General features: G+C 41.1%; 4 protein-coding genes across 7 annotated transcripts; 3 read left to right on the forward strand and 1 right to left on the reverse strand.

The window, feature by feature from the left end:
* The first annotated feature begins 172 nt into the window (after nucleotides 1-172).
* LOC103993632 (WD repeat-containing protein 26 homolog) lies at nucleotides 173-6,115 on the forward strand. The gene is made up of 5 exons (XM_009413767.3): nucleotides 173-435; nucleotides 1,526-2,426; nucleotides 3,292-3,393; nucleotides 4,130-4,759; nucleotides 5,657-6,115. Exons 2-5 carry the CDS (start codon nucleotides 1,632-1,634, stop codon nucleotides 5,888-5,890), a joined length of 1,761 nt encoding a protein of 586 aa, XP_009412042.2. The 5' UTR covers nucleotides 173-435; nucleotides 1,526-1,631; the 3' UTR covers nucleotides 5,891-6,115.
* Nucleotides 6,116-6,261: 146 nt separating this feature from the next.
* LOC135618826 (uncharacterized) lies at nucleotides 6,262-9,960 on the forward strand. Of its 2 annotated transcripts, XM_065120127.1 has the most exons (4): nucleotides 6,262-6,866; nucleotides 8,558-8,722; nucleotides 8,826-8,875; nucleotides 9,873-9,960. In XM_065120127.1, the coding sequence occupies exons 1-3, from the start codon at nucleotides 6,632-6,634 to the stop codon at nucleotides 8,861-8,863; spliced, it is 438 nt and encodes a 145-aa protein (XP_064976199.1). In that variant the 5' UTR covers nucleotides 6,262-6,631; the 3' UTR covers nucleotides 8,864-8,875; nucleotides 9,873-9,960. The 2 variants fall into 2 exon arrangements, with proteins under 2 accessions (XP_064976199.1, XP_064976198.1); XM_065120126.1 differs by lacking the exon at nucleotides 9,873-9,960 and having other exon boundaries at nucleotides 8,826-9,209.
* A 342-nt stretch (nucleotides 9,961-10,302) lies between these two features.
* Nucleotides 10,303-11,477, reverse strand: LOC135618825 (uncharacterized). Its single transcript, XM_065120122.1, has one exon. It carries the CDS (start codon nucleotides 11,447-11,449, stop codon nucleotides 10,355-10,357), a length of 1,095 nt encoding a protein of 364 aa, XP_064976194.1. The 5' UTR covers nucleotides 11,450-11,477; the 3' UTR covers nucleotides 10,303-10,354.
* A 4,563-nt stretch (nucleotides 11,478-16,040) lies between these two features.
* LOC135582261 (NAC domain-containing protein 21/22-like) lies at nucleotides 16,041-22,123 on the forward strand. Of its 3 annotated transcripts, XM_065120123.1 has the most exons (7): nucleotides 16,041-16,154; nucleotides 16,422-16,542; nucleotides 16,607-16,993; nucleotides 17,117-17,289; nucleotides 18,018-18,196; nucleotides 19,317-19,612; nucleotides 21,485-22,123. In XM_065120123.1, the coding sequence occupies exons 4-7, from the start codon at nucleotides 17,264-17,266 to the stop codon at nucleotides 21,917-21,919; spliced, it is 936 nt and encodes a 311-aa protein (XP_064976195.1). In that variant the 5' UTR covers nucleotides 16,041-16,154; nucleotides 16,422-16,542; nucleotides 16,607-16,993; nucleotides 17,117-17,263; the 3' UTR covers nucleotides 21,920-22,123. The 3 variants fall into 3 exon arrangements, with proteins under 3 accessions (XP_064976195.1, XP_064976196.1, XP_064976197.1); XM_065120124.1 differs by having other exon boundaries at nucleotides 17,117-18,196; XM_065120125.1 differs by having other exon boundaries at nucleotides 17,117-18,196; nucleotides 19,338-19,612.
* Nucleotides 22,124-23,027: the final 904 nt, after the last annotated feature.

Genomic DNA, 23,027 nt, shown 5'->3' on the forward strand with positions numbered 1-23,027 from the left:
TGAGACCGAGAGACGCTGCGTTGATCTTAAAGTTCTCGTACACCAGCGTAAAAAAAATAAATTAAAAAAAAGAAAGAAAACAAATGGAAGGAGGAGGAGGAGATAGAAGAGATCCGGAAGGCACTCTCTTTTATTTGAGTCGGTTTCCTGCACCCCAAGCCATCTCCTCTCTCTCTCTCTCTCTCTCTCTCCCCTTGCTTTCGTCTCACATCTCTCTTCCTTATCTTTCTTCCTCTTCTTCGAGGGCCAATTCAAGGCATCAATCCAGCTACAGATACTAAAGCAGGAGTCCCTGTAGCCCCTTCCCCTTTGGGATCCGAGGCTTTGGGACCGAACTGATCGCGCTGCAGAGCCCGGTCGGTGCTCGATTTGGGGCGATCAGCCATCGGTCTTGGATCCACCAGACCTTGGGGGTTCCTTTTGATCGATTTGGAGGTCAGCTTTTCTGTTATCGATCTGTTCTTTGCTGTTGCTATTTGTCTTGGTACTTAGGTTCTTGTCGGTGGCTAGTTTCTTGACTTGGGATTTGGTGAAATCCCGCCATTGGATGTGCCGGTTCTGGATCATGTGCTTTCGACTCGCGATTCTTAACTCTGTTGCAGTATCAAACAAATGTCTTAAGTAGATTCAGAATTTATCTAGTATGGATGGCATAATTTGTTTTGACGGGGAAGTTGCTTGTTGGGTGCTCAACCCAACATGATCTTGTAACATCGTTCCGGTTTCTGTTTATTGTTTCGTAGTTATCTGACTTGAAGTTAGTGTTAGTGCATCTTTCGGTTAACTGAATATGATCAATGTAAGAACATTGCAGTCTTCCAATTGTTGACCTTATTCTTCATTCTAAGGCTGAGACTTTCTCCTTTTTGTGCTCGATTGGGTCTGTCAAAATGCACAGGAGGTATTCAAATCACTTGCTATTGATAGGCAATAATGAATTAAAGTTACTAGCCCCTGTCGTTTCTTGGCTTTGTACTTGAAAATGTGTTGCGCCAACTAATTTCTCATAAGATTTCCAATTGAGCATGATTCAATCACATAAGCAGAATTTGATTAGTGTAGGAACTAGTAAAACTAGTCAAGCAGATATCATGTTACCAAGTTATCCTGCTGTTTAGGAAATGTCCTCAAGGTGTTTATTGAGACTAGACTAAAGCATTTTAGTTGTGCTAACATGTCAAACTGAAGACACAAGAATTGTACCAACTTCATCCTTAGCTCACTATTTTATTTGGTGTTTCGTGTGATTTCTTCATTCTTATGGAACTGAACTGCTCTCTCTCTCTCTCTCTCTCTCTCTTTCTCTCTAACTTTTGTTTCTTTCCCCTTTTGTTGATATATAGATTATCAAGGACTAGTGCATTTACCTGCTTGATATTGGATATAATTAGTTGCATCTCATTGGGGGAGATCCTTTGTTGGTTTATAGATTATCAAGGATAAGTGCATTTACCTGCTTAAGATTGGATAGAATTAGTTGCATCTCATTGGGGGGAATTAACCAAATATCAATTCTTCTATGTAGGAAGTCTTTGCATATCCAGTTCATCAACATCCAAGCAATTACATCAGTCTTGTGTGCAGCTGAATCTTGTTTTCTGGAATTTTATATGGGCTGATTCTGGCATTTCATGGGAGGTTTAGACGATGATGAACCACCAGCAAAACGTGTGAAAGCATCCTCAGCAGAATTGAGGAGCCTCTTGAACACTTCATCTTCTTTGCTACACATTGGTTGTTTGGGAGGTCCAATGGCCAAACCATTGCCATTCCACGGGGAACAAGATATGATTGGTTCGAAAGGTGTAATTAAAAGGGCTGAGTTTGTCAGAATCATCACCAAGACCTTATATTCTCTTGGATATGAAAAGAGTGGAGCAATCCTGGAGGAGGAGTCTGGGATTTCTTTGCACTCATCAGTGGTGAATCTTTTCAGGAAACAAGTGCTTGATGGAAATTGGGATGGAAGTTTGGAGACATTGCACAAAATAGGTCTTGTGGATGAAAATTTACTGAAATATTCTTCATTTTTGATATTGGAGCAAAAGTACTTTGAACTGTTGGAGACTAATGATTTCATGGATGCATTGAAGACATTGAGATGTGAAATTACTCCTCTTGGCATCAACAAAAAGCGGGTGCACGAGCTTGCTAGCTGTATTGTCTCTCCTTCACATCATGTTTTACTTAGGTTTGCCAATCTTGGAACTGAAACTTCAAATCCTGGACTAAAGCTTCTAGAGGAATTGCAGAAACTGCTTCCTCCAACAGTGATGATACCTGAGAGGAGGTTGGAGCATTTGGTTGAACAGGCACTTGGTTTGCAAAGGGAATCTTGTTATTTCCACAACTCTCTTGATAGTTCCCTCTCATTGTATGCTGATCATAATTGTGGCAAGGATCAGTTACCTTCTTATACCGCTCAGGTTTGGCATTCACCATAACCTTAAATTGTATCATTCTCATCCACGCCAATCTATGGTTTATCTGGTAAATTGGTTTAAATACTACAGAAAATTGCAATAAATACAGATATTTAGTTGAGGAAAATGATCAAATTAGCAAGGATGGGAAGATGGAAGCTAGGAAACGATGTGATATTGCATCTTAAATACTGAGCTACCATATGTAGATGTGTGTTGTGTAGGAGGATGAACTTTTTGATCATACATTAAAAGATGCTTGGAGCTTTGCTTGCTTATCTTAAGATATGTTGACCTTTCGTCTTGAACTCTGATTTTGGAAAGTCACTGACATTTTTTTGTGGCCAACACCAAATAGGAACTATAGACAGTCACATATAAGATATGAGTAACACCAAAGGTGTAGTCATTCATAAAAATAAAAATCTAAAACTTCAGTTTAAATTAATTTCCATGGTTTCTAGAGTTCATTTCAAGAAGAAATGAGATAATTGAGGATTTTGAATTGTGGACTCTCTGCAAGGTTGAATTATACTTGGTGGATTTGCAGGTTTCTGTAATCTGAGCATTGACATTCAACAGTTGTTGAATTATGAGTTTTGCCCTTTTTTTTTTTGTGTTTTTTATGAGTTTGGTATGTTACAAAAAAGTAACTTTCACTGGTTAAGGAGCAAGGCTAAGCATAGAGCAGCAGAATAGAGGCAATTTATGTTGGCAAATCTTAAAGAAAAAGGGAGAGAAAAGAGAGTGTTAGATCTTCAGATTGAAAAAATAGATTATATATTGTTGCTTGGTGCTATTATGATTCTTGTGGTATTTAATAACAATACATCTTATATTTGAAAATTGCTCTATCTATTTTCAACAGGTGTTGCAAGAACACCATGATGAAGTATGGTTTTTACAGTTCTCAAACCACGGAAAATATTTAGCGTCATCATCAAATGATAAATCTGCTATTATATGGGAGGTATATCATTATCTATTATTCCCTTGGTTTGCAAGCTTATTAACACTTGTTCGATAATTTTTTGGATGAGCATGAGTTATGATGGACCTTGGTTTTCCTATTGAAAAGGTTGAGCCTTACAGAGCTCAGTTTCTACCTTTCTGCAGTGCAGAGCACTAATTTTTTTCTCACTATCTTTCATGTTAAATATGTTCCAGTATTATATGGATGCAGATGCAGGAATCAGATTGTGCACAGATTGGATTGAAATGTCTAGTATAATAAGTTGTTGACAATAAAACATGAGATGCCTATGAGATATGACAAGTACATCTAAGTATCATACTAGAATTAGCTATAGGAACAATAGAAATAAATAAAATGACTACTGCCAAGTGGTTATTCTAAACATATCTTTTGGATACCATAATGAAAATAAAAAAAAGGGGAGAATGATAAAAATATGAAGTCTATTTTATTTTAAGTTAACTTTAAATTATCTAAATTCGTAACAACTTTTGACTGTTTCCCCTTACTAATCCATTAGATTAGAAGGTAGGGCAGTCAGAGTGCACCAAGTTTCCTGTTAATATGTGGTTTGATTTGAGTCAACATATGCAGCCAACAGAAATTTAGAAAAGCTATAAACTTAACAGAATAAGTATCTGTTTAATTTAGGCCGACATTAGTTGAGGCCTTTCCTTAACTGATAATCTTTTGTTGCTCTGGTGTAAGCTTTATGCCGTTTGATATCCAGGTTCATGAAGATGAAGGATTGTCATTGAAACACAAGCTGATTGATCATCAGAAAGCTGTCTTGATGATTGCTTGGAGCCCTGATGACAGCCAGCTTCTCACATGTGGAATGGAAGAAGTTGTAAGACGCTGGGATGTTCACTCAGGAGAATGCCTCCAAGTCTATGAAAAAACTGGTCTTGGACTGATTTCTTGCGGTTGGTTCCCAGATGGAAAACGATTATTTTCTGGTGTTACAGATAAGAGTATCTGCATCTGGGACTTGGATGGTAAAGAAATTGACTCCTGGAATGGCCTGCGAACCAGTATGACCTCTGACATCTCCATCACAAAAGATGGTCGACATATTATAAACACGTGTAAGGGAAATGTGATTATGTTGCTAGATAGGGAAATGAAGATGGAGAAGCTGGTAGAAGAGGAACAGCCTATTACTTCTTTTACACTATCAGGCGATGATAATTTTTTACTTGTAAACTTGATAAACCAGGAGATTCACTTATGGTGCATAAAAGATGATCCCAGACTCATTACGAGATACAAAGGTCATAGACGGAGCCGATATCTAATAAGGTCCTGTTTTGGGGGCATTAAACAGGCTTTCATTGCCAGCGGAAGTGAAGATTCACAGGTACAATTTTTACTGAAAATCATATGGATATGCTTTCCTCACTCTTTTCCACCTATTGGTATTGATAAGTAAATTAATCTATCTGTGCGATTACATCTCCATCTACAATTTGTCTCATTTTGACTTTATTATGTGGGTTGTTAGTACATTACTCTCAGGAATTCTCTTTTCTGCTAGATAACCTGGAATGTAGCACGTCTGGGACTACCTCTTCACTTAATGCATGCCCTTTATTCTTGTTTCTGAATAGATTCCATCCCTCATTTGTATTTTAGTAAGATGTTACAGTCGGTGCTTTTCCTCCCCCCTGAATATTTTTTGGATTTTTTTGTGACAACAGAAAACGGGTATGCTTAGCATATCCGAATGTACAAGAGGGGTTACTATTGTGAAATTGGTTTTAGATAATTTTTCCTTTTTAATCCTGGTGTTTGTGCTCCTGGTAAGAAAAGTTGGTACTGGAAGCCATGGTTCAGTTCAGGTCTGGGTTGTTGTAGATGTGATGCGAGTTAACCTCTTAGAGACTAGATTGTAAGGTGCATAGTTAACTTGTGAAGGAAAAGAGTGGTCAAGTGGTTTTGTGGAGAGGCAGATGACGGAAAGATTGTCAGAGTTGTAAGAGTTGAATTGTTCCACATGGTCAAAAGAATTACAAGTCTTGGCTACTAGTGTTTCTAGTTCTGTATTGGTGTATTTTAATGTTTGCATTCAATACAAAGGTCTGTCTACTCTACCAGAGAATTTACTTGAAGTTTCAGTAATTTGCTTGAAATTCTTGACCGGCTCAAGAAAAATATAACCTACTTTTCTCTTAATACATGATCATATGAATTTTTTTTAATCATGGTCTTCTATTGATGTGCCAGTTACTTGATGGGATAAATCTATTGTGGTCAGGTGTACATATGGCATCGTGGCAGCGGTGATCTTGTTGAGGCTCTTCCTGGACATTCCGGCTCTGTCAACTGCGTGAGCTGGAATCCGTCCAACCCTCACATGCTCGCCTCCGCCAGTGATGACCACACCATCCGCGTATGGGGACTAAGCAAGAAAGTTGATCTGAAGCCCACCAGTGAGGGCCACAGCAACGGGGTAGTAGCTCATCGGCAGTGCAACGGACACTGCAAATGAATGATCTATTGCCAAAAACAAGCCGGTTAAGTGTGACATCCTCTTCACTTGGTCCATTGATCTTGTATATCCTTCTAACCCCTTGTAATGGCACCATTGTTCTGGTTCACTCTGTGACTTTCAACTAATGTATTTGTCCTTTTGAATCAGGAGGCTTTATTGTCCTCTCAACCTGCACTTGGCTTCATCCACCTTTATTATGTTACCACAGCTGCATTCTCAAAATTATCATGTGTGAATGGCTTTCGAATTCTTGTGAGAAAAATGGGAGAATATAAAATTTGATGGATATACTGTCATTAATTTAGATTTAAATATTTTACATCATACGGTTGTAGATTTATCAAATTTGTTAGAATCATTGCGATTATGTCTGTGTGATCGAAAGTAGTGTACTGGTTCGACTCGACCAATTCAGTTCTTCTGTCACTTTCGAATCAAACTTATAAATCAATTCAATTCTGAGATTAAATGAGAGATGTTATAGCATACTCACCGTCTTTTGATTGTTGCATGTGAAAGTTTGATATATAATATTTGATTGAATATTAACGATTTATGCTTTCATTAGTTCTCATGACATCTCGGGTGGTCGGAACGGAATTGACAAGAGGAACGGTTGGTTGAACCACGAGAAGCTCGGTTCGGATTGGCATCGATCGAAATCGGACCCGGTTAAATCACAGGGAGCTCGAGAACGGAATCCATCGAAAGGAAGCACGCAGAAGGGGCTGAACCACCATGGACGACGGCGATATACCGGCAACCTCCAGGGCCTCGTCCGAGCCTTCCGCCAGTGGAGGTGGCGGGGTGAATGGCGCCGAGGGACCTGCTGCCGGCCACGAGGGGTGGGACGCCCTGGCACGGGCGATCGCTTCGACGCTGGGGGCCGTGATGAGGGAGTTCGATTCCAGAGCGGAGGGTACCGCCCGGAGCCAGGACGAGCTCTCCCTTTCTCTAGATCGCCTCACAGGAGGTAGAACCCATTGATTCTGATATTATTTGGGGTTTGGGGTCTTCTTTAAGGCAATTTATCAGCTTTTATCAAGTTTTCCTTGGCCTCTTTTTTGTTGGGGGAAATTGACATCCGCCTTTTATTTCTCTTAGTCAAAATTGAAGCAAAATTTGAGGGTTTACATCAAATTTAACGAATCTTTTGATGGTCTTCTAGATCGGAGTTAGAATTCCAGCTCTGCTTTCTTGAATTCTATATGGTTATTGATTTCTGTCGAGGCACTTGTTAATGAATTTTCATTTGCAGAGTACATCACCTCTTTTTCTTCTATCACATCATCTAAATGTATGACATAAGGAATTAAATGTTGATCTTTGCTCTGTACTCTTTAAGAAATCTTTGATGGCAAATATGCCTAAGAATATAGTTGTGCTTGTGAGCTTTCAGGCTTGCATTTTTTATAGGCAGTTATGTCCTTCTAAGCTTTGACATTTACTGGGTAGATTTTGACTGAGCACAACTTCACATATCGACTAATGGGCATATTTCCATGGCATATGCCCTAAATTCGGTTATGCATTTTCATCTGGTTCAGCAGCGAAAGAAGAATCCTGTTTAGGTTGCTCTTTTTGTGCATTCCTTTGTTGAAATGTATGACTTGTATAATATGATATACTGATTGCCTCAAGTGCTCCTTTTTCTTATTCACTTTGTCCAGAAAGCGGTCAGCATGCGACCAGGTATGTGGAGGCAGTTCTTCAACCACTTTGCATAAGGCCTGTGCATATTATTATTGGATGCGCAATTTAATAGGCACGAATATGGAAATTGCAAATGAGACTAACATGTTATTCTCTTTGCTTTTATTTTTGGTTATACTATTATTATTATGTTATAACAAATGGTTTTTGATGCAAAATTCACCACCCAAGTATTAGCTCTTTTTATCATTTTTTTAACAGCTTCTGAAGTGAGTATCAAAAGTATCCTCCAAGTTCTTGATATGACAATAATATATATTTTATCTATGTATTATTAGAACTTCATTATATAAAGTTCTCTCGGTATCAATTATGTGTTGTTTTGAATATGTTAGTAATAACAGCAATTGTTATTACATATGTGCTATATGGTACTTAGATCTCCTGTACAGATTTAGCTACTTTTTAGAAACTTACAGGCAGGGAATGACTTGACTGAATTCTTTAAAATGTTATATGCTGGGTCTCATTTTTTAATTTTTCTGTGTCTTGGTTATTTTTATTTTTTTTTACTTTTTGTAACTCTTTCACTGTTTAATGCAAGAGATATTATTTTTTCTTAGAAAAACTAATTCGTAAAAGTTTTCCTTGTCAAATCTAAACAGGTATTCCTAGGCATGTATCAGGCTGTTACACCACCGGTTTTTGACACCTTTTCAGTGATTTGATTTAAGATGGCAAATTCAGCGAGTTGCATATTATCAAAAAAGTACCAGGCAATTTAGTGTAACCTGGTTCAAGACAATCTGAAAACAAATTGATCAAGGGACCAACCCTTTTGTTTTCTAAATACTGTCTCAACATATACTTATAAGAGTCATTTGAGATCATGGAATTCTTTCAATGGGTGTCTGTTGCCAAGTTAATATGCTTGCCGGCCTTAGTTTCCCTTTAAACTGATCCATATGTTTTTTTATGCTTAAACTAACTTGTATATATTGCTTGTTGCAGAACTAGACATATTGTTAGAAGATGCACCTTTGCCGTTTATTATGCAATATGCTGCCAAAATCTCCTCTCTCTGCAAAAGGGTTTCAGCGCTGAACTTACTTTTGAAATCGATTCAGAGGCGCATTGATAACATGGACCAAATGCTTTCTACTGGCTTACCCACTGGTATTGCTTGACCTTACGTACATCCTCCAGAGTTAGTGTGCTTCACAACAATGTTCTGATGATCATATATCTGCTGATTGAGGGTTAAAATTTCTCTTTATAGATAACCATCAATTGACAGAGCAGTCACATCATTATTGACTTGCAATTCAGGTACTTTGATTTCTTTGATCGACATTCTTAATTTTGATTATGTTTCTTTGATGTCTCATTCGTGTAGGTTATTATTCTTTGTATAAATAGTGTAGCTGCATTTGTTTTCACAGATGATAGCTACTTATTGTTATGAGTAAAGTGATGTATGTCGTACAGGGCTCAAACTTTGTCATCTTTAATGCTGTGCTTTTTCATTATCTACTATCCAAAAGATTTTTCGTCCTTTCTTCGCCCCTCTAGTTATCTCATGATTGAGCAAAAGCTTTAAACTGGTTTGTTTTAATCTTAAAAGTGCAACAGTTTAGTTTCAATCCATTACTTGTTTGATTTACATGAGAGCAGCTTCACTTTTTTCTTTGGCATTTTCTAGTTCATTACTCTGCGCCTAGTGTTTCTTGAATCTTGAGATAAGTCATTCAAAGGATCATTATAGCTAATTGCTGAGTACATCGTGACCAAATTGGATGCAATTGCTCATCGGCTATTATAGCACACATCTTCCGGAATCCTTGTTGCGGCTACTGACACATTGACTCACTTCAAACCCGGTAATGCTTTATCGGAAAAGGCTACATATCTCATTCATTTGTGTAGTTTCTAGATGGGAGTTTCACATCTGCCGTTCTCATGTGTTTGTTGATATTTGTACTTGAAATAAATCCATTAGCTTAATGATGAACTTGTGCAAGTACATGAGAAGCTCAAACCTATATTTTTTTGGTCAACCTAAATGTTTGCTGCATCAGTTTTCAGTAGAAAGGTGCTCTTAATCTCAGGTTGGCCCCCATGACAAGTTTGACATAGTGGTGATTTGCCATAGTTCACCATTGTGTTTCTACTCTTACATTTTATAGAACAGTCGAATAAAATTTAGATTTCTGATTAATACAAAATTAAGAATTAGCTTTAACTATGGCTTCATCAGTTTGTGTTCATTTTGGTGCTCGTAATCAAAGTTCCATTCCAAGACTAATCCAATGCATTTGTGTTACAGGTAGTGCAAAATAGCAACAAAACCTACATGTCAGGAGCAGAATTCTGTGTACTCTACACCCATCTTATGCAAACGACTGTTGTGTTGAGCTTCACATGTTGAATGACGATCGTTCCCCTAATATACAACTCATCAATGGATCTAAAAATGATCATATAAATCATCATCGAATTGTAGAACATTTTAGAGTCATCCATGGCAGTGTGGCTTGGAAGGCAGCGCACATCACATGGGGGTACACACAAGCGTACGGCGGCGGAGGACGGCTCACCGTGGCCGGCGCCACCAACCATTTCGTTAAACCCGTGTTCCGGCGCACGATAGCTCAAAGAGGACGGTTGCGCTGACAGGAGCACATCCCCCAACCCCACAAAGGTTTTGGAGGGAAAAAATGGACCAGAGAACCGACTTGGAGGAGGAAAACAAACGGTCAATGAAATTGGCGTTAGCCTTCGATGAAGAGGGAGGCGAGGATGTGTTGCCTAATCCCTCTGGTTCGTGGTCTTCTCGCTGCGAGTCGCAGACGAGCCCCGGACAGGCTTCTGCGGCGAGAACAGCTGGCCGAACCCGAAGGCCGGGCAGGCCCTTCCCGAGCCGCGGAGGGAGCAGACCGGGACGTTGAGCACCGGGGTCACCCGGACGACGGTGGCGGAGTAGGACCGCTCCATCCCCCGCGCCCGCGGCCTCGGCCCGCCCGTGAAGCTCCCCGGGCTGCTTGAGCTCCGCTCCAGCCCGTGGAACACAACCTTCCCCGACGGGTTCATCCTCGGACTGTCCACCGGCCCAATCGGCGGCGGCGGCGGCGTTATCTCCGACGACGCTGTCCGTCTGATCCGGCTCCGGCCTGGTTCCGCCACAGCCGGAAGTGGCCGGACCAACCGGACCGTCGGGATGTGGTGGCTGGGTTTGTCCGAGTCGAGAGAGAGCCGGGGGGGGTCCTCGTGGTCAGGGCCGCGGGAGGAGATCGAGACGGAGTCCGACTTGGTGTTGTGGAGGAGAGGAAGGCTTAGCGACGCCTCGAGCGGGGACATTTTGAGATTCCGGTGAAACAAATGCTTAAGGGACCTGGCGTCAGGGTTAGGGTTCTTGGATTTGGCGGCGGCGAGGGCAGGAGAAACCTTCACCGGATCGGGCTTCGGCGTCGCCGCTCTCTTGAGGCCGAGCAGCTCCCGCCACCGGCTGGTGCAGCTCGGCGCTCGGGGAGAGAAGGCGTAGGGGTCCGATCCGGAGTCCTCGGCCATTCGCCGCGTCTTCGCTCGCTCCGGCGAGCGGATCTCGGCAGCGGAACGCAACGCCACCGGCTTCGCCACCGCCATTTGGAGAGGCACCAGCTTCCCATCGACAAACAGCTCGTCGGCGGGGAGCATGGCAACGGGATCATGCAGTCGGAACTCGAAGTCGACGAAGTCGCCACCAGATTCATCCCCGTCAGGTCCCTCCCTGCCCGGTTCATCAGCCTTGTCGTCATCAGCGGCAGCGATTAGGTCGCTTCCGAGGGAGATCCTGGGGCCGAGGCGGCAGAAGGCGGAGAACGCCGGAGGGAGGGCGACATCGGTGACCAAGGCGGAGGCCACCATCTCATACCATTAAACAGCGAAGAGAGAAAGGTTTGGCCTTCAACCACTCCCGCGTCTCCATTTACTTATATGAACACGGTTCGTGTTTGGGCCGGTCCGGTCCAGGATGAGAACGAACCAGATGGCGACATGCGAGGGATCAGACGTCCCTTGCTCGCATCATTTTTGGTGCGGGCGAAGACCCAGATCATATTATCGGCTTGCATTCTACCCACTCGGTAACCCGCCTTGCAAAAGAGTGGACGCCGGCACTGGACCCACCCGTGATCGATTGGCTCAGTCAAACTGCGTAAAATGTGTTGGTAAGTTGGCAAATATTAATTTTACGTGGCAGTCAAGATTCCTGCAGCGTGTCCCCGTGACCATCGATGACCGGGGACCACTAGGCCTTTGTTCATCCACTCCGTCCATTCACCACAGATTAGGAATAGACGGCTGGGTTAATTCGTGGAGAAAGTTGACCAAATATAGATAGATAAAATGACTATTATACCCCGATCCTTCGTCTAGGTACATCGAATTAGGAAGCAGGGGGTATATGGGGCTGTCTCTGAGCCTAGTGACCAAATTATCTTCTAAGACCAGGCGATTCTTTGTTGGCTCCTTGAGGACCATGAGACAGCTTATTCGGACCACTGCATGGCCAGCTCCGACACGTGTCACGAGGGGGGGGGGGGGGGGGGGGGGTGCTTCCCAAGTGGGCAATTTTGACCCTTAAAATATAGAAGATTTTTTTTTTCTCCTTTTTTCTTTTTTCCATAAATTTATATTGTTTCACAATTGATGATCTTAAGCTTTCAAGTAGGTAGAAAGGAGTAAAAGAAAAAGTCTGAAGAAAATGATCAAATGCATAAATCTTTCTCCACTTTTTAAGGGTACAGGTTAGTATTTAAATTTTTGGAGTTTGATGTGAATTGGATCTTTTCATTTGTTTAAGCTTCCGAAAATATATAGTGATATCATTATCTCATGATATGTTGTTTAGTTCACCTATATAAAGTTTGCTAGTCTTTGGCATCATTATTTTCCCCCACGCTTATGACTCTTTGCATTTGGTTCCATAAGTCAAATCACTACTACTTGTTCTGGGAAGTTTTATCAGCAACAGCAATCCCATGTTCAGTCACCAGTAAAAACTTGTTCATACGGAACATGGAATTTGTCGTTGCATGATTAGATTTCAGAAAGCTGATGTCTTTTTTCTGATTATATTTGTGGGAGTTCAACTACTGAGAATTCAGTTTCATCATTGTCTCCCTCACCGATGAGCTTTTGCAATCCTTGTTTGCTACTGAGAGTTCATACAAGTTGGTCTGACCACAGCTCAAACAGTGTGGTGGTGTCAGGAGCAACCTACTCCTCACCATATGAATGAATCATTCTCACATGCAGAAATAGACTCCTCACTACTTTGAGCATCGCCAAGTTTGGCACTTAGCTAGCATCCAAAGAAGTCCAGTGGGCAATACTCATGGCCGCAACCAACACAGGAAACCAACAGTGAAGGCATCTACTCAAAGCTGACAGTATGTGCCTTTTGGAGGAGGGAGAGGATGATGAATCCTTTTCTTTCTTCCCTTTTGGATGAAGCTCTGCCCATCTAATGCTGCCACTTCTCTACACCCATGTGCTTGTGTGGTGGTGGTGGTGGTGATGGAAATTTTTTGAACTTTGAACCCCTTCTCAGCTCTAGAGTTGGGGGGGGACAATCTAAAGCTTTCAGGCCATTGAGCATGGCTTTCTAATCACTTGGTCACATGTCTCTTCCTCGAGATCCATGGTTCAAAAGTATTGTTCTGTGTCTGGCTGGGACTCTGTGAGCCTCTCTCATTCCAACAAGAGGAATGAGGGTGAGCATTGATTTTTAGACCTGTGGCTTCCTGAAAGGACTGTCACTGCAGCCACTGGGAACCAGGTGATTTGTTTAAAGTCTCTATGCAGAACTAGTTGCATTCTGTGTTCTGTGAGTCTGTGGATGAGGATAATGAAGAATAATCAGCATGTCCAGGCTTGCTGAATCTCCAACAACAGGACATGAGATTGCTAAGAAGTTTTGGTGTCTACTGAATTGGCTTAGATGTGGGTTTGTCAGTATTTGAGTTTAAGAACTTTGATTCTTGTCAATCAGCTGAAATAACATTGCAAGTTAACTGAGCAATGTCATTTAGTATAGCTCAAAATATTAAGGCTGCATAACTGGTGCAGGAAACAACAACAAAGTCATGCCATTTTATCCCTAGATTTCCAAATATGCTCATCTTGAAAATTCATTGTAAAGTCCAACTCTGTAAACTTTGCTAATTGGTGTCCCCTAAATGAGGAAGATCCTTATATGTCACCATGATTCTGCCAGGAGTAATTTTTCCTTCAGACCCTTGGTGTTGAGCTTCATTAGTAATGTTTTTGTTCTCTGTGTCTTCTACTCCTAATGTCAACCTTACATTCTCATGCCAAGTTTTGTTTCTGTAGTATTAACACCATTCTTTTTTTATTCTGTGCATGTTGGTCTTTCGTCAGGGTAGTGTTGGCTCTTTCTCAGGCTTTCGTATCCTCTTGGCACAGTCACTGGGCTATCCATCAGTGAAGTGGTGTGGTAGAGGCAGAGTTGATCAACAGTAAGTCCACTAGCTTTTAAGCTTCACATGGTCTTGAAACAGAACATCAATGACAATATTGGATAGTAAAATGAAGAAAAGGAGAAAAATCTTCTCACTGATACTACTGACATGGATATGTATTAGAACAGTCACCATAAGCGAACCCACTATAATACCTGGTTCTTCTTTCATGTTCCAACTATTAACTTCTTCTCTGCTGAATCAAACACAAGATTCTTCTCTGATCTGATTGTGATGAATCAAGATTCAACTGATTAGCCATCCAGTTCTTTCTAGAGAGAGAAAGTCTAAAAATGCATTTCATCTTCGATCTCAATTCTTCCAAACTGTTGTTTTTTGGTGTCTGGTCTCTGGAATGCATGGTTCAGTGTTTTAAAGCTGCCTTAATACTATCCTAGACTCCTTTTGTAATATAGGAGCATTTTTGGAGAACCTCCCACCATCACTCTGTATGTTGTGTTCTACTGTTTTCTTCAGTTTGGTTGCTAAAAATGCATGCGACACATATTGTGAACTGGTTCTGATGTCCTTCTGCTTCGTGAACGAATACATCATGAGAGTCTTATGCTTCTTACTTTCAAGTTCTGGTGTAGCATTTGCTTGCTGAATAAAATGCCAAAAGATGCTGACTTATGAACAACAAATATTTTGCTTCTTGGACCTCATCAGTGCCTATTTGCTTGTCTGATATGATGTTGTACTTTTGTGCATCCCCAACAGTTTCAACTGTTGAAGTGGATCCATCATAGTTTTTCCTGCCTCCACCCACTCCATCTAGTCAAATGCTTTGCCAATTCTTCTACATCATTTGAATGGAGATCGCCTGAAATTGTTGTAGTAGCAGTATGGTGTATACTGAGGGTCTCTTCATATGAATTCAGGTGGCCACAAATTTCTACAAGTTGGCTCAGTCTTGGACACATTCTGGAAAGAAAGGACAAAAAGACTTTGATTAAGGAATAGGCAGCTTGTGATCACCTTTCTTACTTGATAAATTTAAGGTGCAGTTGAACTGTAAAACAATCAATCAGATATCTTCTGTCATTTCCTTGAAATTTTATGCTAATCAAACATTTCTTTTTTGCAGCTTTCTTCTATATCGAAAGCCTCTGGATACAAATATAATCTAATATTCCTGGTGTTCTTGAAGTCCTTTGAGAACAGCAGGTATGCATGCTCTAACAAACCTATTGCAACCAGCAAGATGTCTTGTTCTCTTTCGCAAACAGTGCTAATAAGTTACATCTTGGACTGATGAAATGACGCAGCAAGATGTCATCCAGAGTACTTGACTCCTTATTGGAACTTCATGTGTTGACCTTTCAGGTTGAAACTGCAGTCTCTAATTGCCAAGTTGTCAATTTAAAATCATTGGAAGAGTTGCTATTCATGTGGATTTTCTCAAATCCTTTTCACTGATCTTTTATACCAAGTGTTTGTGTTTTATATACAGCTTCCGTTTACCATATTCCAAAACTATAAATTCCTTATAAACAACCTCTGATAATAGAAATAGTTGTTTTGGACCTCTTATGATGTTGAACTTCAAATATACTTGGTGACCATGTAGAACGCATTAATTTAAAGCTGTTGTCGTTGTTGTTGAGTCACATCCTATGTAACCTTCATCCAGAAAGTAACCTTTATCCTTCAAGAAATGTCCATTATTATGATTGTTCATTGCATCCAGTCTGTCATATACTATAGGAACTTTTTCTTCTTTGGACATTTTTGCTTTTGCAGGAACCCAGTGCTTATCTATAGGCTCTATTGATATTACCAGCTGGAATCACATCTCACATCTCTTCCAGGTTTTATCTTACTGGTGGAAATGGAAAGCTTGGACCCAACAACAGGTTTATCCAAACTTTCATTACGTTGGGGATGAAAGAGACAGTCTTGTTTGCATTCACTGATAACCTAACTACTACGACTCTTCTTCTTCTTCTTCTTCTTCTTCTTCTTCTTCTTAGGTCAGCGTTCTTCGAGTTCCATGAAGGCAGCAAACACTTGAAGAGTACAGATGTTTGACAAAGCACTTGCTTTATTGCATCTTGTGGAATCAGCCAAAGATAGATAGATATAAGGTAAAACTCATATGGTATCATCATGCATTTATTCTTTGATGCTTGGCTTGTTCAGCACTGCATCTGCCATCTGTGTTGTTGAAGTCTACACTTTCATGCTCACGAGTGCAGTCCTCAAAGTCAGAGCCACAAAGTCAATACCAAGAACATCTGAATCTTGCATCTTCACAGCAACTGCATTAGTTCTCCTCCTTATTTTTGTTCTCCTCGTGGAGAGCATGAGGTCCATCACTGACACTTTAACAAGCAATCGATCATCTTTCCCAGGGAGGCAGCAGAAGCTGGAGAAAGTAGCAATGGCAGGTGGATTAATGCGTGTGCATTTGGATGGAGTAAAGATGAGAACGTGTCGTGAAGCTCCAACAGCCATGCACAAGTATTCCATAAGGTAAACGACATGATTTGATCTTTAGAGAAACAATTCCAGTAGATTTAACCTCCATCTCCACCAGCAACACACAAAGCTCTCCTCCGCCGTCCATCCTTCCACCGTGAAAAGCCATCCTTGCACCAGCAACACCGGATCCCACCGCCTGTCCGATGGCGACCACCCATCATGCCTTATGGTCTCATTGCGTCATCCGCCCAACGCACATGTTGGATCGACTGGAGACCTTATCCCCACCGTCCCCTCGTCATCTTCACGAGCGATGACAAGGAGCGCACACAGCTATCGGAAGGCGAAGGGGGCCGGGGCCGGGGCGAGGGCAGCGCCCGCCATCACACGTCTCGGAGTAGACATCCCCGGGTGGTGGGCATGTCACCTCCTGTTCTTGTATGAAAAAGTGTGCACTCAAGCGACCATGTACCCACGACGAGCTTGTCGTACTCAAGCAGCGGTACTCTCTCTCTCTCTCTCTCTCTCCTCACCCTGATCACCTTCTCGTCGTGGACGTCCGCTGGTGTTCGGACGGCGGCGATGAGGAGGCTCGGTGGATTGGCATTGATGACCGACGGTGCAGGTTTTGGCGCCACCTGCGCGGTCGACGTCAGGTGCAGTAGCCTAGACCAAAGAGGCAACCATCCTACGTGAAACAAAAGGAAAGAGGGAGGGCGGAGCACGTAAATCGAAGACCAGGTCACAAGCTTCTGCCTGGCTTGTGCTCTCCATGTCGCCAACGGAAGGCGAGCTCAGGTGACTCTCCCATCACTGCACAGTATTGCCACTTAATTTACATTATCGAGACTCTGCTCTTTCACCATAACATGTTTCATCCACTCACCAGACTGTTTGGTGTGCTTGACCCACCTACAAGGATAATGATTCCAAACATCTCAATTCATTTTTAATGATAATATACCGAATTATTTATGAATTACTTCAATTAATATAGATTCATTTATCAAAAGTTGATGATTCGTAATCTGAAGTATTATTGGTAGGTGAAAATGTATATGACTTAGTAAAGATTAAGAGTTCGAAATATTATATGCTTAATGCTTTGTTATTTGTAAGAAGGAAAAACAAAATGAAATTTTTGACTTGACCAAATGCATGATGGATAAGAAACATTAGGGTGGGCCCACAGATACTTAAATGCTTAAGGGCTTTTCTTATCGTCGGGTTGGGGTTCGGAGGAGAATTAGTATGTATAGTTTTGTCATCTAACATTCAAAGAGATCGTTTCCGTCACGTAAATATTACATGAAATAGTAAAAGAGAGCAATCTCATTGTATTTGTAGTTGTCGTATGTAATCGAGATGCTAATAAGAGCACGAGTGATTTGGTGGTTATCTTCCATACGTGAAGACCCCAACAACAACAGTATTTAAAGTCCGCCTTCTCGCCTTCCTTTTGTTGTTTTCTTCTCCTTATCATTCATCTCTCTCTCTTATCCATCTCCCATGTCCATCACCATGAGCCACTTGAGCATGATGGAGGCGAGGCTGCCGCCGGGGTTCAGGTTCCACCCGCGGGACGAGGAGCTGGTGTGCGACTACCTCATGAAGAACGTCGCCGGCGACGACGGCGGCGGCTTGTATGGCTGCCACATGATGATCCACGTCGACCTCAACAAGTGCGAGCCATGGCACCTTCCTGGTACCACACCACAACCCTCAACTACTCTTCCTGTAGCTATAGACACACGACATATGGTTGCCTGAAGGATATATCCTCCTTCATGTCTCTCTGCTCTGCAGAAACTTAGGGTTCTCTTCCTGGATAGTATGTGTTCTTTTCCCCTTTCCGGCTTTGATTTTGATTCCGTGCGTAAATGAACAGCTACGATTCTGTCTGCTTTACCCTTTTTCTTTCTTAGATCACACTAGATTTTTAGATCCGGATGCATGAGCTACTTGTCGGACTGATTCCTCTCTTTATGTTCGTCCATCTTCCTGTGGTGCTGTAGATATCTGACAACCTTAATAGTTGCTTCATGCGTCCAAATTAAGATCATTAGAGATCACTGCCAAACATTTAATGTACAATCGAGGTGTGACATCTTCTTATATCCCTTCCAAGTACCTAAAGTGGGCTCCCACCTTCATGTGAATTATTGCTGGTCACAATCCTTTGAGCAGCAACTTTGGAATCTTGGTCTTTGCTTATTACCTCTTCATGTATCTTAAACGATACATGCCGATGACCTCCCAACTTCATATGAACGATCTCCTTTCAGCAACCCTTTTAGTCATCAACCTTGAGATGATGATGGAAAACTCAATGTGCCTCTCTCCGTCAAATGCATGCAAGTTCTTGAGATGCTGCCATGAAGATGTGCAGAACATATTTGTAAGAGTCTAAAGAAAGCAAAACAGCTTTGTGAGATAGATACCAAAAGAAAAGGAAATGCTCGACAATGGAGCCTTGTTTGTCATGTGGAAATCGATGCGTTGGTGCGTCTTGTGTGGCTTTGTTTCTTTCTTGGTTATGTCTCTCCTCGCACTCTCAGATCCTTCCAATATATAATAGATTTTTCATGAGATCTTCAATAATAGACTAAACAAATACTTTGAGTGATCACATCTTAAAATCAAGCTTACTCCTTCCAAACTGTAATGATCATGACAAACCAAGGTGGATACATGATGCTTATCTCAACCTGCTCCACCAAAACCCTAACACACTGGGAAGCTAGATTTCCTATAGCCAAGCAGAAGCCGAGAAAGATCAACAACACATTGCTGATGCTTGTTGTTTGCTTGATGCCTGCAACTAGTCTCGATGTTTTGTGGGACAGAGATGGCATGCGTGGGCGGCAGGGAGTGGTACTTCTTCAACCTCCGGGACCGGAAGTATGCGACGGGGCAGCGGACCAACCGCGCAACCCGGTCGGGCTACTGGAAGGCGACGGGGAAAGATCGGACTGTGAGCCGGAGAGGTGTGCTTGTTGGCATGAGGAAGACTCTGGTCTTCTACCAAGGCAGAGCACCCAAGGGAAGAAAGACCAACTGGATCATGCACGAATTCCGCATGGCTGGATCTGCTCCTCATCCACATAAAACTCCTCTCATGGTAATACATCATCATCTTCATCATCATCATCATCATCATCATCAACAACAACAATAACATCACAAGCAAAGGAAAACAGAAGGAACTTAAATAAATGCTTTAGTATATGTTGTGAGGTACAAAAAGAAAAATGAAATTAAATGAATTCATACCTTAAGCACACCTAATTGGTTACTCTAATGATATGGATTCGAGATTCATTCTATAAGTTAAGGGCTCAAATCCTTTCCGAAAACATGTTAGGTTAGTCTGATAATATGTATTTGGGATTCATTCTTTAAGTTAAGGGTTCGATTCCTTTTCCAAAACCTATTATATATATATATATATATGAAGTCGACATCATCAAATAGCAGATGTATGTTGCTGACTTCAAATATATATGTTGGCTAATATGTTATTCATGAGTCATGTGATGGGCTAATTATAGATAGCCGTTTGTAGTTAGTTATCTTTCTCATATTTTAAAAAATTATATCTATTAATATTATAAAAAAAATATGAAAATAAAAAAATAAAAAGATAATTTTAACATTTTAGTGGTAGTGACGAATGACGTTGATGGAGGTCATGGATGGCTATTATGAACGAGGAGAGCAACGATGAGAGGTGAGTGTCACTTTGCATTTGTATTGACATTGATGCAATTGTCTAGTAACCATTTCATCGCTTTACATCTGTGTTGGTGTCAATGCAATTGTATTGACATTGATGCAATTGTCAAGTGATTCTCACATTTTACCGCTGCTTTGTATTTGTATCGATATTAACATAATTATCGAGTGACCATTTCATCACTCTACATTTGCGTTGACATTGATGCATTTACCAAATGGCCTTCACCTCTTGCCACAACTCTGCATTTGTATCGACGTCGATACAAAACAACGACACTCAATATGTGCATCGATCGACGATCTTTTTGTCGCTCAGTGACTACATCAATAGTCCTTTCGTCACTCAGTAATTATATCGATATCGATGTAAATGTAGAGTGATCCTTATCCACAACAACCATATACAACTCCCAATGATACCACCATTTATAATCATAAAACAAAACATTAAAATTATCTTTATTATATTTTGTCTTGCTATAGGGTTGCTAATATAATTTTTTTAAATATAGGGATCAAGATACTAAATGTAGCTAACTATATCTACGTAATTAGTTTGAGCGTAAAGTAATCATTATTTTTTATCTAAGAGGATATTTGAAGCTTAATTAAAGCCTGATAAATGCACAATGTAAGATCTGATTTGAACTTTTTATGACATAAAATCCATATAATATTTGTAGGGGTTTCTCACATGACATTGTTAAGTTAGTCCATACTGTATTGACAAATGCACAATCCATAAATTTTTGAAGTCAATCCAAAATGTTTATTTTATGGATATGGAAGCTCTATTTTTTTATTTGATACTCATTGTCATGCCAACTTAGTGATCTCTGATCTTTCTTTACATCGTGTAAAATTATCCATTGTTCTACCAGAAAAATGTCATCTCAATCCATCTCTACATGCATTCCTAACTTGAAGATCTTTGTTCTTCACAGCTTATTCATCATTTCATGTGCATATATTATATATGTATGAATCTACTGCAAACTGATGCCTAGTCTCCTCTCTCTCTCTCTCTCTCTCTCTCTCTCTCTCTCTCTCTTTCTCGTGCGTCCATTCCTATGTCAGAGTTCCATTGTTGTGATTACTATTAGGATGATAGCCACCATCATCTGTAGATCTTCTTTTCTCTTACTTGTGACTGTGGTGATGACAACCTTCATATATTTCCATGAACCTTTACATAGACATTCTTTATGTTCTCGAGTGACATACCAACTTCCACACACATTTAACTTGGGGACAGGAAGATATGGTCCTATGTAGAGTGTTTCAGAAGAGCAGAAGTGCCACTTCCGAGCCAACCAAGGCGCCGCCCGGCAATGGCGAGGCGGCGGCCTCTTCCTCCCTCCCTCCTCCCATGGATAGCTTCGCCGCCTTCGAACAGCAACCCCCGGCGAGCTCGGAAGTCCACAAGCAAGTCTCCGCCTTCTCCGACCTCGCCCCACACTGCGGAGCAAACGATGGAGCCATCAATCCTCGCTTCATGGTGCAAAGAAGCCTCCAGATCAAGAGCTCGGGTTCTTCTGTGTTGAGCTACTCGCTCGAGTTGGAGGGCAATCCAAAGAGGGAGGTGCCTCCATCTCCATGCATGGCTCCAAGAAGCTCAGGCAGCTACTTCATCGAGAATGGCTCGTCATACGTTTGGAACCCTTTTGGAGCTTTCTACGCCACCAGTTAGGTGATCTCTCTATGCCCATCCTACTTGTACGCATCCAAATCTAGCTTTAGATGGTTTATCAGCACCCTGCAGTGATTCCTCATGCATAGGGAAGAAACGAACAAGCATTGTGTTTGCCATTTTCGTCTTATATATTGCTGCAATTCTCTACTTCAGCTATATATGGTTAATTAATTAGTATCAATATTAATCATTGTTTTGCTATATCTTTTTTTGTTATATTTGAAGCAGAATTTATTCTTTTTATAAGAAAGTGAAGCATAATAAAAGCTTTCAGTGCATTCCATCAGACAAGTCAGCTTCTGCCACTCTCCATTTTTCCTCCTTTATCTTTGTAGTTCTAAGCCTGTGAAGATAAAATAGCTAAATATACTTTTTTTTTAATCAAATGGAATTTATTAAACTATGTTTTATCCATGAGATGTAGAGAGACACAGAGAGAGAGAGAGAGAGAGAGAGAGAGAGAGAGAGAGAGAGAGAGATATGATATGCAAACTATCTTGAGCTTTTCTTCCACAATCTCTCACTATACTGTATATATGATCTATGATCATAATGGATCAAACAAAGTGATCCTTGCTAAAACCATGATATGCAAACCCCCGCTCTCTGTCTAGAATAGATTTTGACGTTTCCTAGGCAAAGAAGAAAGAGAGAAGATGTGATGAGACAAACCTCAAGATCTCAACACTTGTTTCTTCCTCTTCTTGTTCTTCACTGTTGCAGAAGAAGATGGCTGCTGCCTTCCAAATGCTTCTACTTCCACATGGTTTGACCATCAGTTGCATCAGATTGGTAGCTGCACTACTAGATTTCTGTGCTGCATAACACAAATCTTGATCTGAATCCCTCTCTTAGGTAGCAGTTGTAGGGTAGATGATACTGTTCAACTGGTACTCTTAACATCATCTCAATCTCATTGAATTGCTTGGGTTGAAGAAATGGAATGTTTCTTTTCTGCCTTCTGATACATTTAGTTCCATATTACAATCACACCATCAAACATCACGTCAATTCTCGTTTATCATCATCATCATTAAAATATCGATCTACAAGGAGAATTAAACACTCATTCTCGTTTTATGATCACTAATGATTTATGGAGAAA

Source organism: Musa acuminata, chromosome BXJ2-8 (assembly GCF_036884655.1).
Source record: "Musa acuminata AAA Group cultivar baxijiao chromosome BXJ2-8, Cavendish_Baxijiao_AAA, whole genome shotgun sequence".
Lineage (NCBI taxonomy): Eukaryota > Viridiplantae > Streptophyta > Magnoliopsida > Zingiberales > Musaceae > Musa > Musa acuminata.